Source organism: Ovis canadensis, chromosome 17 (assembly GCF_042477335.2).
Source record: "Ovis canadensis isolate MfBH-ARS-UI-01 breed Bighorn chromosome 17, ARS-UI_OviCan_v2, whole genome shotgun sequence".
In the NCBI taxonomy this organism is placed as follows: Eukaryota; Metazoa; Chordata; class Mammalia; order Artiodactyla; family Bovidae; genus Ovis; species Ovis canadensis.
Window position 1 is genome coordinate 39,124,983 of NC_091261.1, and position 21,182 is coordinate 39,146,164.

General features: G+C 35.8%; 1 protein-coding gene across 4 annotated transcripts in view; it reads right to left on the minus strand.

Annotated features, from left to right (window-relative positions):
• Positions 1-2,565: 2,565 nt before the first annotated feature.
• Positions 2,566-21,182, minus strand: part of C17H4orf33 (chromosome 17 C4orf33 homolog) — a 94,976-nt gene continuing 76,359 nt past the window's right edge. For 2 of the 4 annotated variants that reach the window (XM_069557526.1, XM_069557525.1), the window contains exons 6-8: positions 6,503-6,677; positions 4,545-4,599; positions 2,566-2,842 (exon numbers count right to left, since the gene is read on the minus strand). In XM_069557526.1, coding sequence (XP_069413627.1) covers positions 2,808-2,842; positions 4,545-4,599; positions 6,503-6,677 — 265 coding nt within the window. In that variant the 3' untranslated portion in view covers positions 2,566-2,807. Of the gene's footprint in view, positions 2,843-4,544; positions 4,698-6,502; positions 6,678-21,182 lie in introns of all 4 variants that reach the window. The other 2 variants (XR_011249899.1, XM_069557527.1) reach the window with 2 other exon arrangements.

The window sequence follows — 21,182 nt, forward strand, 5'->3', positions numbered from 1 at the left end:
TTTCTGTGGACTTTGTCATCTACTTATTTTAAAAATAGTTTTGATTATATTTAATAAATATAAAAATCCCTTGTACAACATAGGTGGTATGCCATAGTGGTTAAAAGCAGGAGCTTTACAAACAGAATGAGTAGGTTTGAACCCTGGCTCTCACACTGTTGAGACTCTGGGCAACTTGCTTAATCTCTCTCTTTTTCTGTTCTGTCATTTGTAAAATAGGGACAGAGTACCTGCTTCACAGGGCTTTTATGTGTGTGTATTAAATGAGCTAATACAAGTAAAGTACTTTGCCAAGAGCGTAAGTGACAAAAATTTGCTTCTGTTGTTTTTCCTGCTACCAATCCTTGAGGATAAATTTGTCAAGCACCAAAGATTGATTATAGTAACTGATTATGTTAGGAAGAAAACAACTAATTTTCTCTAAAACTCTTATTACCACATCAAAGAACAGAGGTATGAATTTAAAATGAACTCTCTCTTCACTTAGAATTCCAGAACCATTTCTTCAGAATAGGATCAAATATATTGTTTTACTTGTCCTAATACATCGTCAGATAGTCATGACTGATTTATCCCCACCACTCAAGCTTTCAATTATCAATATAAAATGTATTTTTATGTTTAAGTTTATGTTTCCTCACCCCAAATCACCCAAAAGATCCTCAGAAAAATCTGTTAAGTCCTAAGGATAAAACTCCTCAGACTTCTGATTTTAAAGCTTGCTCAATTTCCTGTTTCAAGTCATGGATATTAGTGCTAAAGAAGTTACTGATATAAAGTTACTTTAAAGAATAATCAGGTCCTGAGAATGCGCTATTGAGCAGCAAAGTGATAGAACTTTTTTTTTCTGCCGGCCTTAATATATTTATGTATCTAGAAGTTCAATTCATAATCATTTAATAAAGTGAACACTTGTAGTCTTAAATATTAAAAAAGAAACAGGCTATTAAAAGTTAAAACCCTATTTGTATTTAGCTATGTTAAAAAAAAATAATCCCAGGAATATTGTAATGAGTCTAGGTTTAGGAGCAGGCATTGTGCAAGTTAATGTAAGTAATGAACCTTTCATGTGAAATGATGTAGTGTCACAACTCATTTGCATCCCACTTAAAGTGTAATTAAGTTTCTCTGACAGCATGGCTTATGGCTGAAAGAACAGACCTGGCTGCTAAATTAATCCAGAGTCCCTCAGTTAATAACACTCAGCAAAGAAAACTTTATACACTCTTTCATTTAAAGTTCCCAAACTCCCATTTGCAGAAGCAAGGCAGCCTACAGAGAAATCTTTGTATAAAATTCATGGACACTCCCTAGACAGATTTAACCATCAAAACACCTGAAAACTGGCCTTTGATGAATCGGGACATAAGAATATGCTATTTTCCCTCCAGCTAAGGCTGGAGGTCTGGAGGGGTGGATTCACACTTAAATTTCACTGCACCATATATTTAAACTATAGTACATTTTCAAACTTAAGTATGAAGTGCTGGGAATTTTGAATTTATAATCTGAACTGGTTTACCATAATTAAGAGCTCAGAAATAATGGAATTTATTTTTTCATTCATTCTTTCAGGATGTGAGTTACTACATTTAAGTTCCCAAGTGAAGTTGTTCATTAAATTTCTTCGAGTTTTTTTGTTATTGTCCTCATTTTTGTTGAGAATTGTCCCCAATATTGTTAAGAATATTCACTTTTGTAATCCCCAGAACGGATTATGAAGTTGCCACAAGATTAGAACTACACTGTGTTATTTAGAACAAGTTTTAACTAAACAAGGATTTAATTTATAAATAACCCCAAACTGTTTTTAGAGAGGCAAATGAGAGAATAGGCAAATTTCTTAGGATCGGATTCCCCTTCTCTCCAGGGCAACAAAGAATCTCTGCCCACCAGTTACATGGGCAACTGCATGGTACTATTATCCTGTTCTACTTTTCCATGGCACCCAAATTCAAAGGCTGATGCAGAAAAGAAATAGTTTATCTTTAAGCTTAAGGTCTCAAAATCAACTATTGTTGCCACCATAAATAAACTGATTCCTCAGAGACTCAGTGAAAGTGCTGGAGGCTGGAGAAAGATATACTTTTAACATACAAAACATTTCTGAATCCAACAAGTGCCCAATAATTTAATAATATAATGACTAGTGGACTTATTCTAGTCCACTAAACCAATATTTCTCAGAGTATTTTAGGCTAGGTTAGCATTTATTCTGACAGATGACCTGCAATGCCATCCCTACAAGAAAATTGCCATATTTAGAAAATAAATAATATATTAAAGTGTAACACTGAGAAGTATTTTCAAAGCACTGAGAAAAGCACTATTTTCCTTAAGGGCAAAATTTGCAGCAGTTTATTTTTCTACTTCAGGTCTCAGCACTATGCAATGTATGACTGGCATTTTAACAGAAACATACCATAATCCGTCTTAATTTTCAAAAGCTCTATTTCAGGGAACAGAAAACTTGCCAGGAAGAATGAGTTAATGGGAAAGAAACATCCAAATGATTATTTTCTTTTATCATTTATTTTTTTAAAAAAATCATTATTAGTAAAAGATAAAGTGTAAAAGCCATGTTCAATTAAATGATTTATTTCTTTCATGTTGTTGGAACATTCACAGTGGTAGCAGACAATTTTACTTCAGCTGTCCAGCTGAGGCCAAAAGGTGGTGGTACATGGAGTGTTAAGTGCCTTTCTTCATGAGTTATAACTTGTGTTGTCAGAAGGTAAAGGATCACAGGAAAGCTCTTTCCACAGCTCCGAGTCTGGCTGCTCCCCAGTCATCTCCCATAATCCACTTCAGGTTGAAAGTTTTAAAATACTCAAGGCGATGGCTTCAGGTCACATAGAAAAGAAAAAGTCAAATTTTAAGTTTTAAAGACATCACCATGTTTTTATTATTCATTAAATGAAATTTAAAGAAAAATGCACACAAGACCACCATTCCAAGTTCGATTCATGAGACAGGGCACTCAAAGCCGGTGCACTGGGACAACCCTGAGGGATGGGATGGGGAGGGAGGTGGGGGAGGGGGTTCAGGATGGGGGACACGTGCACCCATGGCTGATTCATGTCAGTGTATGGCAAAAACAACTATAATATTGTAATTAGCCTCCAATTAAAATAAATAAATTAATTTAAAACTGTTCATTAATACATTGGTTATATTACTTTTAAATGATATAATAATGAATTCAATCTTTTTAAAATATTTTTCTCATGTATACATGTACAGAACTTGCTACAGTATTCATTGAGGAGTAAGAAATCATTATTTCTATGCTAATTAATGATTATATACATACTTTTTTTAAAATTCAAATCTCACCTAAAAAATTTTATATGATCAGTTTGTTGCATTCACATTTTAAGATATGTCAGGATGGTCTGAATCTGAGGTTTACCACGCAACAACAAGGGTATCCTCTCATGTCTTATTGGCAGTTTCTATGAATCCCTGGTTACTACAAAACACGTTCACTCAACTCACACAGACAAATTGTATACTAACTAAGCATTGGGTTGGCCAAAAACTTTGTTCAGGTTTTTCATACAGTATGGAAAACCCGAATGGACTTTTTGGCCAATCCAATAGTTTCATTCATACAACACTCCTGTAGAATGAGCTTTACCTATGTACTATCAAAGTATGCAGGTTTTTACTACCAGTGGCAATGTGACTATTATCATTCATAAAAGCAAACAGAAACCATACAGTCCTGTACAGTGCCTAGCACAGCCTGAAGGAAGTTGATTCAAGTTGACTGCTATGTAGATTCATTTCCAAATAGGTGGGAGTTGAAGCAAATAATGGAGTTGTTACAGTATAAAAAAGCAGGTCAAGCAAAAATGTCAAAAATAATTCAATTGTGTTATATATAAAGAACACAAAAAGATATATATATATTATATTACACATACTTGAATATTTATAATTGTACATGTATGTGTAGTTTTTAAATTTTAGGCACTGTGAAAAAATGATGAATGTTTAAAGCATCTTTCCCCTAAAATGTGTAGCATCTGAAATGAGCAGGTATTATACCAAAAATTTCAAATATCTATAAAATATAATACACAGGGAATATTTGCAAAAAGTAAACCATATTTGGAGTTGGGTTGGAGTTATGAAGGGTTGGGCTTCCCTTGTGGAGGGTTGAGAAAATAATATAAACATATTATATATGTTTATAAATATATTATAAAATATAAAATAATATAAAACATAAAGGTTACTTGTTAGATTTAATTCTATAATTTAGAAAGCCAAAATAATTTAAAATTTTCCTTGGCATTTTTAGTTCCAATTAGCTCTCATAGTATAAACCAGAAAATGTTTTTAAATAAATTTGGAAAAAATCTCAGTATATGTGAATAGAGCTTCTTATTTTAATCACCAGAAATGCAATGAAAATCCTTCTGGCATATTAAAAAAAAAACTTAAGGAGTTGTAGTTAAAGTTCGTATCTCCCTCTCACAATTCATTAAAGATAAAACCTGAAAGTAAATACATAATCAAATTATTTGCATACTCACAAGTTAGGCCTTGTCCATCCTCAGTTTCTTCATGTGGTATTGAATCTTCTGATCCCTGATCCATGAATTGCATATGAATTCATTTTATCCATACCAGGTGGAAAATATTCCCAAGGAAGAAATAGAATCCCATTCCACTGTTTCCAGGTAGTGCTGATTTTAAATTGTAAACTCAGTTCTTTCTTTCATAGTTTAGAGTTAATAATCAAAAAAGCAATAATTTTCAACTGGCAGATTTAATGTATTAAACAAATAGAACCTAAGTTTAAATTAGACAAAAATGATATGCTTTTTATAAGGCAAGCTTGTAATCATGGCTCCTAAGTTGAAAACCCATTAGTAATGCCATTGAGTATTCACCCCACTCATAGTTTTATTATTTATAAAAAGTTGAAAATATTTATTGTCTGTTATTGGCTTCCCTGGTGGCTCAGATGATAAAGAATCTACCAGCAGTGTAGGAGACCCGGGTTTGATCCCTGGGTCGGGAAAATCTTCTGGTGAAGGGAATGGCAACCCACTCCAGTATTCACGCCTGGAAAATTCCATGGAAATTTCCATGAAAATTCCATGAAGGGCTATAGTCCATGAGGTCGTGAAGAGTCAGGGGACCACTGAGCAACTAACACTTTCACTTTCACTAATATATAAAATGTCAGATCATATTGTACAAAGAGCTGATTTTTATAAGCGCATAATGATACTGAAGACCTTTGCTTAGAGTTCTAAGGAAAAGTAAGGGAAACTACTTGCTCATTAGCTGTATCTTTATTTTAGTTGTTAATATCTATGTAAATCCTTGGCAGGCAAACCTAGACAATGGAGATCTGTAGCAGTCACCATACCAAATGAACCTGACCTGAATCACGGAGATAACCTCTAATGGATTTTATATGCCCCTACCTGTTTGAGTTAGTCATTTCATTCTTTGTCACTATTTCAGAAACTGATTATATTTATTATATTGTCTATTATAACACATTCATCAACAACTATTTTATCAGTTTTGTAATTTTTAGTAATTTTCTACTGACATCAATTTTTACCTTTTTAAATGGTTCACCTCATTAATGTGTATTAATATAGTCTTTTAACAGGGATAAGGCAAAATAGAGACAGGCTTTGGAAACAATCCATGTCTCAAATAGAGAACATTGGATTCCTTTTTAACACAGATTATCTCTCCATAGACTTCCTTCGTTTCCAGACAGTTCCTGTCAACCCTTAATGAAGAATCTAATATTAACTTAAGTCAGCCAGAACCACTGACAATCCTATTTTAAAAATTACCCATTTGGAAAACAGTGATAGTGAAGAGCCAAATTATCTTCTCTGCTTTCCAGCTCCATTCCCTCAGAGATCAAGACAATTCAATTAAAAAAAAAAAAAAAAAAAACCCCTTCAGGGAACTGCTGTAACAATGTTGTCCACAGGACAACTGACAATTTCTATGAAGAGATTCATAAACCAAAATCTATGGTGTCTGATAAACATAATCCACTGGTCACAGTGATTTCCCTTGACAGTCTATTTTGAATCTGGAGAAGAAAGTATGTGAGGAATTTTACCCCTCTGGAATGGGCTCTATTGTAACTCCATAGGGCTGCCAATAGTTGTCTCCCTTTCAGAATTTTTTTTTAAGGAGAACATTTAAGATCAAGGGTCCACTGTGAAATTATTGGAATTCAATATACTATTCTTCTGCTAGGACAATCTTAAGTAACTTGTCTGACTTCCTTTCGAAACAGAAATTTCTGTAAGTTCTCCATTATGGCTGTAATTTCTGGATTCATTTGAAGATGAGAAGTGTTACTGTAAGAACCAAGCTTTAACTGTTTGGGATGTCATTTTTCCAAAAGTCATTTAAAAATATATATTTTTTAAAAAGATATGAGCCCACTGAACACCAACAAATCTTAGGATCTAAATTGTTGTTGAGTTATTCAGTTTTGTCTGACTCTGCAACTCCAGGGACTGTAGACTGCCAGGCTTCTCTGTCCATAGGATTTCCCAGGCAAGAAGGCTGGAGTGGGTGACCATTTCCTTCTCCAGGAGATCTTCCTGACCCAGGGATCAAACCTACGTCTCTTGCACTGCAAGAGGATTTTTACTCCTGAGCCACTGGGGAAGCCCCTAGGATCCAAAAAGAATACCATTATTCTTCTCATTCCACCTGCTTCTGTATCAAGAAGCTTAAATTAATTCCTGGCTTTATCAAGCTCCTGATTGTCGTACAGTGAGTATTTAATAAGTGCCTGTGCCTGCCATGCAATAGATCTTTTCAAGGAACTGGGCATATGGTGCCAATAAAACAAAGTCCCTGCCCTCACAGAGCTGACATTTTAGCTACATTCATAGAAGAGATTCTTTACCATTTACTAAGATAAGAACAGGATGCCATTTTTTATTTTCTGAAAGTATTACAGAAAAACAAATTAATGTTTAGAACTCAGACTACACCAGTAAACCACTGTTCAGCTGAACAAACTTTTTATTTATCATCTGTTATTCCCTTCTGTATGAGAAAATATAATTCTAAGAGGTCAAAGAGGAAGTCTACCCTGTACACCAGCATGTTCCCATTGTCTAGCACATTTAACACTTAACAATGCTGAACATTTGTAGAATGACTAATGAGCATTAGGCCAAATAATAAATGAATATACTGAAGTATCTTAGAAGCTGAAGTGGTCAAACAAGAGACTGGCAACAGTGAACATCGATATTTTCAGAACTGGTGAACTAAAATGGTTTGGAACAGGTGAATTTAATTCAGATGACCATTATATCTATTAATGTTGGCAAGAATCCCTTAGAAGAAATGGAGTAGCTCTCATAGTCAACAAAAGAATCCAAAATGCAGTACTTGGGTACAATCTCAAAAATGACAGAAAGATTTCTGTTCATTTCGAAGGGAAACCATTCAGTATCACAGTAATTCAAGTCTATGGCCTAACCACAAATGCCAAAGAAGCTGAAGTTGAATGGTTCTATGATGACCTACCAAACCTTCTGGAACTAGCACCAAAAAAGATGTCCTTTTCATCATAGAGGACTGGAATGCAACAGCAGGAAGTCAAGAGATACCTGGAATAACAGGCAAGATTGGCCTTGAAATACAAAGTGAAGCAAGGCAAAGACTAACAGATTTTAGCCAAGAGAACACACTGGTCATAGCAAACACCATCTTCCAACAACACAAGAGACGACTCTACAAATGGACACCACCAGATGATCAATACTGAAATCAGACTGATTATATTCTTGGCAGCTGAAGATGGAGAAGCACTATACAGTCAGCAAAAACAAGACTGGGAGCTGACTGTGGCTAAGATCATACCATCACTACAAACAAAGCTACTGGAGGTAATTGAATTCCAGTTGAGCTATCTCAAATCCTAAAAGATGATGCTCTTAAAGTGCTACACTCAATATGCCAGCGAATTTGGAAAACTCAGCAGTGGCCACAGGACTGGAAAAGGTCAGTTTTCATTCCAATCCCAAAGAAAGACAATGCCAAAGAATGCTCAAAGTTGCACACAATTGCACTCGTCTTACACACTAGCAAAGTAATGCTCAAAATTCTCCAAGCCAGGCTTCAACAGTATGTGAACTGTGAACTTCCAGATGTTCAAATTGGATTTAGAAAAGGCAGAGGAACCAGAGCTCAAATTGCCAATATCTAGGGGTCACACAGAGTTGGACACGACTGAAGTGACTTAGCAGCAGCAGCAGCAGTGGATCATCAAAAAAGCAAGAGAGTTTTCCAGAAAAAAAAAAATCCATGTCTGCTTTATTGCCTACGCCAAAGCCTTTGACTGTATGGATCACAACAAGTGTGGAAAATTCTTCAGGAGATGGGAATATCAGCCCACCTTACCTGCCTTCTGAGAAATCTGTATGCAAGTCAAGAAGCAACAGTTAGAACTGGACATGGAACAACAGAACATTGTTTGGAACAATGTTGTTCCAAACATCATTTGGAATAACATGGTTCCAAATCAGGAAAGAAGTATGTTAAGGCTGTATGTTGTCACTCTGCTTATTTAACTTCTGTGCAGAGTACATCATGTGAAGTGCCAGGCTGGATGAAGCACAAGCTGGAATCAAGATTGCTGGGAGAAATATCAATAACCTCAGGTAAGCAAATGACACCACCCTTATGGCAAAAAAGAAGTAGAACTAAAGAGCCTCTTGATGAAAGTGAGAGAAGTGAGAGAAAAAACTGGCTTAAAACTCAACATTCAGAAAACTAAGATGATGGGATCTGGTCCCATCACTTCATGCCAAAGAGATGGGGAAACAATGGAAATAGTGAGAGACTTCATATTTTTGAGCTCCAAAATCACTGCAGATGGTAACTGCAGCCATGAAATTGAAAGATGCTTGCTTCTTGGAAGAAAAGCTATGACCAACCTAGACAGCATACTAAAAGCAGAGACGTTACTTTGCCAACAAAGGTCCATCAAGTCAAAACTATGGTTTTTCCAGTAGTCATGGAGAGTTGGACCATAAAGAAAGCTGAGTGCCGAAGAATTGATGCTTTTGAACTGTTGTGTTGGAGAAGACTCTTGAGAGTCCCTTGGACTGCAAGGAGATCCAACCACTCGATCCTAAAGGAAATCAGCCCTGAATATTCATTGGGAGGACTGATACTGAAGCTGAAATTCCAATATTTTGGCCACCTGATGCAAAGAAATAACTCATTGGAAAAGACCCTGATGCTGGGAAAGATTTCATGCAAATATCAGTCCTGAATATTCGTTGGAAGGACTGATGCTGAAGCTGAAGCTCCAATACTTTGGCCACCCGATGCGAAGAACTGACTCATTGGAAAAGACCTTGATGCTGGGAAAGATTGAAGGCAGGAGAAGGATGACAGAGGATGAGATGGTTGGATGGCATCACCGACTAGATGGACATGAGTTTGAGCGTCTCCAGGAGTTAGTGATGCACAGGGAAGACTGGCCCACTTCAGTCCATGGGGTCGCAAAGAGTCGGACATGACTGAGCAACTGAGCTGAAGTATCTATTCACAGAGAAAACCACATGACTGTGGTTGATTTAACATCCTTAATTGTTCACAGTATCATCTTTCTTGCTTTCCAAAGTGACTCTTTCAAGTGATCTTCCTGTTAAATTAGGCAGAAGGCAAGATTCTAAAAAAAATTGTGAAGACACTTGTAGATTGAGGTAGGCACTTCTGTGCTCTTCCTCCCTTGTCCCTTGTGCTACCTCCCAACATTTAGATATTCTGCTGCTAAATTCTTTAAATTTTGCTCTGAGTGGTGAAGCAAAAGATTCCATCTACTAGCTGGAAGAGGGAACCAATGTACTATTTATATGCAATCACAAAGGCATTGCCTTGATATCCCAAACCTCAACATCATCAGCTTGCCACCTACCCTCTCAAACCCTAGTTTTTCCTACTGAAAAACTATGGTTTGATTTTTTTTAATTGGAAAAATTTAAACTTGATTCAGAAACCACATTAAAATCTGGTCCTCAAAAATATTTCAGGCCAATTTCTTCAAGGTATATGGTGACCGTTTCTATAATTTCAAGGAAATCCCTGTTTAAGCATCTGAGTAGAACCAGAGATGCAAACAGAGGCATTCCTGCAGTTTCTTTTTAAGGAGGGAATTATCATTTCAGCAAGAAAATCAGTAAAGATCTCTAGTATTCCCCCTGAAACACCATCTTGGCCATCAACTTTGCTTGATTAAGATTACAATAAGGAATTCCCTGGCAGCCCAGTGTGGTTTGGACTCACAAGGTTCGATCCCTGGTTGAGGAACTAAGATCCTGCAAGCCAAGTGGCATGGCTAAAAAAGGAAAATACATACAACAGTTTTTTTTTTTTTATCAATTATCAACACATAATAGAAGGCATCATCATAGTGTACTAGCTGTTGCTTCCCACTAGGAATTTTCTGCCACATAGCTCTTACTACAATCCTAGCTAAGATTATTTACATTCGAAATGAACTGATTAAAGTGGTCATTAAAAAAAAACTGTATGATTGTAAGGTAATTATAAAAATATAAGTTCATAGGAGACATTCAATATCTCCTAAATCTGAATATTAAGAGAGGATCCAATGCCTAGAATATAGCCTTGGACACAGTAGGTACACTCTAAGCATAAGTTAAAAGAGTAAATGTATGAGATACTAAGTCCTACACTGCAGTGTTTTATTTCCTGAAGATAGATAACTCATTCTGTGGGACAGAATCATTAGGAATTTCTCCACCTGAACTCTTTGCTAGTCAGGACTTTCCCTGGAATATGAGCTAGCTCATTGAAGATAAGAGCTTAGACTCCTGTTCACACATATAACCCCAGTCGCAAGAATAACACCATGTACATGGTAAATACTCACAAAATATTATTTGAATAACTGAATTAGCCTGTGAATCCTCATATTTGACAAACCCCATATATGATGTCAGGGGTGTTCAATCAGAGTAGAACTCATAATACTAAATACAGGTAAACCCAAGCCAGCAAAGTTGAAAGTTGACATTGATGATTTCAGTGTAGTTTAATAGCCTATTTTCTTTCCTCAAAAAGTAGTGTTTATAATTTGGGAAGGATTGTAATGGTTCTTATAAAGACATCAAATTCTTCTTATTTAAACCTGCATAATAGTGTGCTACAAAACTGTATTGTTGTTGTTTAATCACTGAGTCATATCTCACTCCTTTGCGACCCTATGAACTGTAGACTGTCAGGCACCTCCATCCATGGGATTTCCCAGCCATGGATACTGGAGTGGGTTGCCATTTCTTCCTCCAGGGGATCTTCTCCACTCAAGGATCAAACCCACATCTCCTGCATCGGTAGGTAGACACTTTACCACTGGGAGTCACCTGGGAAGCCTGTAAAAACTGCATAAATCTACAGCTAAAAATGTGAAAGGCATTAAACAATACAGCAGATTTTGCAGGTGACACTTAAATATCAATGAACTTCTAACATAAAGAACCATCCTCAAAGAAAAGGTACAGTCTTTAATATAGAAGAAAAAAGTCTTTCTTCCTTTCCGAGCTAGTGGGATTCCTTCCTTTGTAGACTCTCAGTGTAGTAGCATCGCTTGGTGGTGTTTGCTTTATTTTCTGTTCTGTTGTTTTGCTCTATTTTTATTCCAAAACAGAAGAAGAGATATTTAAAGTAGATATAAAGAAAACATATACCAAAAAAAGAAAAAAAAAATCAGAGAAAACTCGTTTTTAAGAAATCCAATCAATATTAATTAAATTACCAAAACATTTTGAAAAAGTGGATACATGTCACTGTAGCAAAAGCTCCAAAAGAGCAGAGACTACATGTTATTTGACTTTGTCTCTTCCTCCCCTAACAGAATCTGACCCATAAAAAGTACTCAGCGAAAGTCTGGTAAATAAATGAATTAATGATTTCATTTCCGCCTAACAAATATATTCAAATAGCCAACTTTGTTTTCATTAATCAAACCCATTTTTTTAACATACCACTTTCAATAGCAACTTTCTTGATCCTCAAGTGCACATAGACTTTTCCCAAGACGAAATCGGGCTCCAGTTTTCAGTGTTGATTATGCTAGATACTACAGAGCCAAACCATTTTAAGAATTCAGCAAAACATTTAACTCCGTCTGACACACAAACAGACAGCAGTGTTAAATCTGTCACTTTGGTTCAGTTTTCTCTGCATCTGCTGATGGGATTTTAATCTGGTTGGCATGCACTTAAACAGTATACGCACAGTTCTCAATTTTCATTTTCCCCCTTTTACAAAACAGAAAGTCAAATGGTAAAGTTAATAGAGCTGTAAAAAAATACAGTACCAAATTTATTTTAATCACTGTGTGAGTGTCATTGATTTAGGACAGCTGCTGTCTAAATAAATAGACCTAAGGCCTAATAACTGTCAAGGCCAAGGCAGATGTCTATTGCTGGAACCTGAAGACTTGTAGGCAGATCAGTGTCCAGTTAGGATGACTGGTCTCAGTGGCAGTTTCCCTACAGCTCAGAAAACTGCCCAGCTCTTTTTGTATGCAGAGGTTTCTAGATTGATTTCTTACTGGAACAGATTCCTCACAAACAAGGATAATCCTTTTTTGAGGTTTAGTCACTTGAATTCCCCTCTGTTCCCTTCACTGTCAAGCCTTGCAATTTTTATTTATTCTTGGTAGAATGCACTTACTATTGTAGTTATGGCACTTTTCACTTTAAGCCTCTCTTTACAGTGTCTTCGAGAGAGAAAGGTCTTTAGTTAGAAATTTCTCATGCTTGTTGATAGTCTGGAAATGATTTATTTTATAAGAGAATAGAGGTGAAAGGAATAGAAGGAAAGATCATTATTTCACCATCTTTGAGAACTTATCAGTTAATCACTGGTTTATTGTTAAATGTGATGGCTTTCAAGATTTAATTTTATTGGGTTTATCTTTAAGAAACAACACTGAAATATCTTCAAGTCTCATAAATAAAGTAAATCTAACAGGCTAAAAAAATTTCCTGTGGCTAAATTATTTTAATTTATTCTCTCTCACACTTATATGACAAAATGGGTTACTAAAAAACTAGACAATGAAAATATGCTTTAATCATGTATATTTATAAATAAATTTACAAATATAGTTTCAATATATGGATATACAGATAGCAAATATTTATTTCATGGGTATGCTCTCAGATGCTTTCAATACTAGCTTCTTCCACACACATGAAAGAATTCATAATAATTATAATTGTCACTCTTTAAAATCTCTACTTAATATTCTGATATTTTAATCCACTGCTCTCCAAAGATTTTTTTCTCCATGAGAATTACTGCATATGTACATACATAGGACTAAATGATAAAACAGTTATTGAAAGAATTATTTAACAGTATTTCAAAATGTATCAAACTCACTCTGGGCTTTCTGATTTTACTACATAGAAATAAAATATTTATTTATTTAATTTCTTTTAGAAAATAGCAAGATTCAAGGCCATCTGTTGCTTCTCTCTCTTCTTTTTCTAATAAAAGAAATTCTTTGAAGCAAAGTATTGCCAATTACATGTTCATCCAAGGAGAAGAGAAAAAAAATAGCAAGTAGATTTGCTTTAAAGATTATTCCAACTTCCCAAGTGTGAAATCTTCAATATAGACTATTTAACAGGAAAAACGAGAGTGGAAAATACATGGAGATTAAAACTAGATACTAAAACTATAAGAATTCATAGGAAATTTGTCTTTATATTTTAAATTAGATACAAAAGCAAACTTTATGAAAGTTAAGATCCCTATACTTATTTTTGATTTCTTATGCTAACCTTAGACTCTACAATAAAAAACTCACTGAAATATTGAATCTGCATACAGATAATAATTTCTCAAAACCAAGTTATATATCAGAACAGAAATAGAAGGAAAGTATGCATATAAAGTTATAGACCATGCTTATTATTATATTTTATTATCTGAGCCCTAGAATTTGATTTTATCTCATCCTTGTAATTCCAAATGTAAAATTAAAATAAATAACCTGTATTTTTTCCACTAAGAATGTTTGACTTTGGGTAAGAATAAGCTATTGCTAAATTTAAATTTCTCTTTCTCCTCTTAGGGCAGGATCAATAAATAAGAAGAAGCTGGACATGAATGATGTGCATCAGGAGATTCCCAAAGAAGACACCATATCCAGGATAGAACTCAGCATGTTAGGTAAACAGTACACTGGAGGCAGCCTCATGTGGACTGGAGTTGTCTTAGCTATTGTCCAGAAAGCGTAAGCAGGAATATAAGGAAAACACATAAGGAAAGATTCTTTTTTTCCCTCCAAATTCAGAACAACACACTGATACCACCTTCTTGGGTACTAGGGGACAAACATAAGGGACTGCTGCCTAGCTTCCCAAAGTTGAAAACAATTATGCTCAATTGGAAAATCTTTTTCTAGCAGAAAAGTGTTACTTCTCACAAATTCTTTAATGGTTAACGATTTTATGTCCAATCAAACATTATTATGACTATGTATAAACCACAGTAGGACCATCTGGCAAGTAAATTACTTGGGGCACAAATCCCAACCCGTGATTTAAAAAAAAAAAAAAGGCACTATATAAAAAGCTCAGTTAGATGTTCGCCAAGATTCAAAATGAAAATACATGCACGAGCCGTTCAGAATTCACAAATAAATAAAAATGGAAAGGTCAGCAATGGTCTTTCTTCTTCACTGTTACTAGGCCTTTGAAATAAGCTCAGGAAATGTAAGTAGGTGGTTTTTGATTAATTTGATAGAGGTACATCCATGGAACCAATTTACAAGTGATTTGCAGGCAGGCTGGCATTACTGAAATAAACGGTGCTATTACTATGATTTATGCTACTATTCCTAACACAAGTGATAAACTGAAATTTACAGTCCTTAATTACTACTATGAAAAATTGGGAGGGAGAAAAAAGAGCAAAGATTGGCAATTTGCAAACTTGTCAGTAAAGCAACATGCAAAAATTCATTTGCTTTACTTCAACAACAACAAAAAAGACACTGCACAAATGGGCCTTTCTATATTGTTATCAACCCATTGGGGAAGGACAGGCAGTTCAAAAACACAAGTGACCAAAATGTAACCTTGAGATGCCAGGAAGTATGGTTTAGGAAAACAACTGACAAAATGCAGTCACTAGTTATAAAAAGTAGGGAGGTGAGAATGGCATTGAAACATATATACTATCATGTAAGAATCGAATCACCAGTCTATGTCTGATGCAGGATACAGCATGCTTGGGGCTGGTGCATGGGGATGACCCAGAGGGATGTTGTGGGGAGGGAGGTGGGAGGGGGGTTCATGTTTGGAATCGCATGTACACCCGTGGTGGATTCATGTCAATGTATGGCGAAACCAACACAGTATTGTAAAGTAAAATACAGTAAAAATAAAAATTAAAAAAAAAATAGGGAGGTGATGAAATACTGCACTAATGTTATTTGGGTCACTCACAAGGCCCAGCTTGCTCTTTAAATCACTTCCTTTCAAATGTTTTATAGTGGGGGTGGGATAAAATTAAAGAAATCATATCTGTAACTTTTTAATTGAATGTTTTCCTCTTATCCTATTCATATCCAAATAGTACTGAGAGTCTGTTAAGTTATTCAAAAATATTTACAGAGACACTGCTATCCAGAGAACTCTAACAAAGCTACACAGAGGACCTTATTCTGAGAGGCATGCTCAAGCACTGCAGTTGTCTAGAGTCTGGAGATTACGTGGACGCCTAGTTTCCTGGACCGTGGCCCTGTCCTCTCTCTGTCTTCCATAACTTTCTACTTTAATGGTCCAGCCAAGCTTTATTTCCGATGCTCATCCCCTCAAGTGATTGACCTACTATCAGGGAATGCTTAGGGTTCTAATGGACCTTCTAGTCACTGTTTGCTGTTTGGTTCAGTACATAGCAATTACATTTAGTAGTCATTCACACTACTTCACAGTTGCTAAATAGCAAAACTCTGCAAGGTTACAAGACGTGGCAACTAATGGTACATAATAAGCGAGAGAGATGCAACAAAGATGGCAGAAGTTTCCTGTCTGCTTGATTTAGAAGATAATGGGGCAATTTTAGGTAGAGATGCTCAACCAAAACCTGGAAATTGATAAGTCAGTTTCAGGAATGTTAACTTTGACTTGCTGTCAGGATATCCACATGCACACAGTGAGCTTTACTAGGAATGTAGGACTAGCACTCTGGAGAAAAGTTAGGCAAAGATATACATATATTAGAGAATTATGTGGAGAAGGCAATGGCACCCCACTCCAGTACGCTTGCCTGGAAAATCCCATGGATGGAGGAGATTGGTAGGCTGCAGTCCATGGGGTGGCGAAGAGTAGGACATGACTGAGCGACTTCCCTTTCACTTTTCACTTTCATGCATTGGAGAAGGAAATGGCAACCCCCTCCAGTCTTCTTGCCTGGAGAATTCCAGGGACGGGGGAGGCTGGTGGGCTGCCATCTATGGGGTCGCACAGAGTCAGGCACGACTGAAGTGACTTAGCAGCAGCAGCAGAGAAATATGAATAGAAATTAAGGTTGCAGGCGTGGAAGAGGATCAGATGGTCATAGCGGGGAATGTAAAATACACGAGATCTAACAGCAGAAACAAAAAGAAGAGATACTTGGAGGACCAGGAAAAAAGAAAACAATAAGATCGCAAAGGACTAATCAAAGAACTAGAACTCTGAAATGAATCTCAAGAAGAAAGAAAGGATCACTATTGTCACGTGCTGCACAGAAATAGGGAAGAATGAGAAAATTCCATTAAGTCTGTTGACCAAGATAGCTTCAATAGATAAAAATCAAAATACAAGATTCTGAGAAACACATTTAAGGAAAAGGAGCTCTCTCCATACACTATGGAGAGAATTAGGAAAAAGCTCTTTATACAGTAGATAATAAAGTATATATGTGTCTTATGGATTTTTTATTTCCTGTCACTTCTTAAAAATTTCTTCTTTTATCACTGGGATATTACAGTGTATGAAAAAACCCTTCAAACCGGTCTTTTATGGAGAACCATGATCAGTGATCATGATGGATTATTTTATCTTTGCCTTGTTCCCAGAAAGCCTAAAAGCATTTGGGCATTCTACAATAAGCATTTTCTCCATTTCTACTTCCCATCAACTCAGGCTTTCTTCCCACTCCATAAATCTTCTTTTTTTAAAGCATCATTTTCTCCATTTCAGTAACTTTTCTCCTGAGATTTTAAATTATAATAAAAATTTCACATTTTTTAAAATAACCTCCTTACTTCAAATTTCATAAATTTCACACTTTCCCTTCAGGAGTTTCCCATACCTCCATTCATCTGTATTTGGATAGTATCTCTTTTCCATAAGTATTTTCTAAGTCACATTTTCATCACCATACTTGAAATGCAACACATGGAACATGCAATGCTATTTCTTCTGATTTATATTCCTTTTAATATTTTCATCAGTGGTTAATATCATTTGAAGGCTTAACTCTACGTATTAAACATTCAATGCAGTGCCTGACATTCATTGTTTCATTTCGTCATCTCTAAAAGCCTTTGAAGTGATTGTTTCATTCTCTCCAACACACAGATTAGGAAACTGAGTGTCAGAAAGGTTAGGTCACTAATCTAAAGTCACAGCAAGGAAGCAACAGAGTTGGCTGGAATTAGTACCCCTGTCCATTTGACTCCAATGTGCATCATTTACCTTGTAGAAAATTCTACCTCATTTTATAAGACTATCAATGGTCAATTTTTTTAAATTTTATTTTATTTTTTATTTATTTATTTTTTTAATTTTAAAATCTTTAATTCTTACATGCGTTCCCAAACATGACCCCCCCTCCCACCTCCCTCCCCACAACATCTCTCTGGGTCATCCCCATGCACCAGTCCCAAGCATGCTGCACCCTACGTCAGACATGGACTGGCGATTCAATTCTTACATGATAGTATACATGTTAGAATTCCCATTCTCCCAAATCATCCCACCCTCTCCCTCTCCCTCTGAGTCCAAAAGTCCGTTATACACATCTGTGTCTTTTTTCCTGTCTTGCATACAGGGTCGTCATTGCCATCTTCCTAAATTCCATATATATGTGTTAGTATACTGTATTGGTGTTTTTCTTTCTGGCTTACTTCACTCTGTATAATCGGCTCCAGTTTCATCCATCTCATCAGAACTGATTCAAATGAATTCTTTTTAACGACTGAGTAATACTCCATTGTGTATATGTAGCACAGCTTTCTTATCCATTCATCTGCTGATGGACATCTAGGTTGTTTCCATGTCCTGGCTATTATAAACAGTGCTGCGATGAACATTGGGGTACATGTGTCTCTTTCCATTCTGGTTTCCTCGGTGTATATGCCCAGCAGTGGGATTGCTGGGTCATAAGGTAGTTCTATTTGCAATTTTTTAAGGAATCTCCACACTGTTCTCCATAGTGGCTGTACTAGTTTGCATTCCCACCAACAGTGTAGGAGGGTTCCCTTTTCTCCACACCCTCTCCAGCATTTATTGCTTGCAGATTTTTGGATTGCAGCCATTCTGACTGGTGTGAAGTGGTACCTCATTGTGGTTTTGATTTGCATTTCTCTAATAATGAGTGATGTTGAGCATCTTTTCATGTGTTTGTTAGCCATCTGTATGTCTTCTTTGGAGAAATGTCTATTTAGTTCTTTGGCCCATTTTTTGATTGGGTCGTTTATTTTTCTGGAGTTGAGCTGCAGAAGTTGCTTGTATATTTTTGAGATTAGTTGTTTGTCAGTTGCTTCATTTGCTATTATTTTCTCCCATTCAGAAGGCTGTCTTTTCACCTTGCTTATAGTTTCCTTTGTTGTGCAGAAGCTTTTAATTTTAATTAGATCCCATTTGTTTATTTTTGCTTTTATTTCCAGAATTTTGGGAGGAGGATCATAGAGGATCCTGCTGTGATTTATGTCTGAGAGTGTTTTGCCTATATTCTCCTCTCGGAGTTTTATAGTTTCTGATCTTACATTTAGATCTTTAATCCATTTTGAGTTTATTTTTGTGTGCGGTGTTAGAAAGTGATCTAGTTTCATTCTTTTACAAGTGGTTGACCAGTTTTCCCAGCACCACTTGTTAAAGAGATTGTCTTTACTCCATTGTATATTCTTGCCTCCTTTGTCAAAGATAAGGTGTCCATATGTGTGTGGATTTATTTCTGGGCTTTCTATTTTGTTCCATTGATCTATATGTCTGTCTTTGTGCCAGTACCATACTGTCTTGATGACTGTGGCTTTGTAGTAGAGCCTGAAGTGGAGAGATCACAACAGACAACACAGAAATACAAAGGATCATAAGAGACTACTATCAGCAGTTGTATGCCAATAAAATGGACAACATGGAAGAAATGGACAAATTCTTAGAAAAGTACAATTTTCCAAAACTGAACCAGGAAGAAACAGAAAATCTTAACAGACCCATCACAAGCACGGAAATTGAAACTGTAATCAGAAATCTTCCAGCAAACAAAAGCCCAGGTCCAGACGGCTTCACAGCTGAATTCTACCAAAAATTTCGAGAAGCGCTAACACCTATCCTACTCAAACTCTTCCAGAAAATTGCAGAGGAAGGTAAACTTCCAAACTCATTCTATGAGGCCACCATCACCCTAATACCAAAACCTGACAAAGATGTCACAAAAAAAGAAAACTACAGGCCAATATCACTGATGAACATAGATGCAAAAATCCTTAACAAAATTCTAGCAATCAGAATCCAACAACACATTAAAAAGATCATACACCATGACCAAGTGGGCTTTATCCCAGGGATGCAAGGATTCTTCAATATCCGCAAATCAATCAATGTAATTCACCACATTAACAAATTGAAAAATAAAAACCATATGATTATCTCAATAGATGCAGAGAAGGCCTTTGACAAAATTCAACATCCATTTATGATAAAAACTCTCCAGAAAGCAGGAATAGAAGGAACATACCTCAACATAATCAAAGCTATATATGACAAACCCACAGCAAACATTATCCTCAATGGTGAAAAATTGAAAGCATTTCCCCTAAAGTCAGGAACAAGACAAGGGTGTCCACTTTCACCGCTATCAATGGTCAATTAATGCATTTTTATTTTTGGAAAACAGCAAAAAAAAAAAATTAAGTTCTCATTAGTGAAACAGGCCTCTGTCAATTCTGGTTCATCCTAACTCAAAATACTCAGAAGGATAGATTTCAAGATTGTTTTGTTCATTTTATCCTTTCTTCACACTTTATCAATCAGCATCCTGTCTTGAAGACCCAAGTTGTTTCATGGGTCTTTCCCTCTGTCACACCCCCCCTTGTTTTTACCTCTACCCTAATTACTCTGAATTCTTCTTTATTGATAGAGAATATAAATGTGCATAAGATCACCAAAATTTCAAATTACTCCTTAATTTTCATTAATGATGCATCTTTTAGATTTTAGTTTTTTTATTCTTTATCAGATATAATACACACCATGTGCCTATGAGTATAGATACACACAATTTAATGGTATTATGTTAGTAGTATATCTTTATATTATATAACAGTATGAATACAAAGTTTCAAATTTTTTACCATATTGTACAGTTATGTGCACATATATAGGTAATTTAAGGGTGTTAAACCAGCAGTGTATTTTGTATTAAATATTTCTCAAACAACACATAGATTATTTTTTTAAAACACTTCATTTAGAACTTATTTCTCCTCTCCACTTTCACAACTGGAATGTTAGCTATATTCATATCTTTTCAGACACATTAAAGATCAAAAAGTACAATTACATTTAAAAGAAAAGAGAAGATGCCATACCTCTATCTATGTGATACTTTTCCTAGAATGTCACTGTTCAATATGGTAGAGATCAGCCATACATAGCAATTTAACCTTAAATCTGAATTAATTAAAATTTGCACTAGGCACATGTCATGTGGCTAGTGGCTACCATTTAGGGCAGAGCATATGCAGAACATTTCCCAACATCACAGAAATTTCTACTGGACAGAGCTGATCTAAGAAGATCCAAAAGGTAAGTCAATCTTTTGTACGCCTTGCTGTTTCTCTTAAGATAATTCTCCTCCATGAATGAATAAAGAAAATGTAGTATATACACATACAG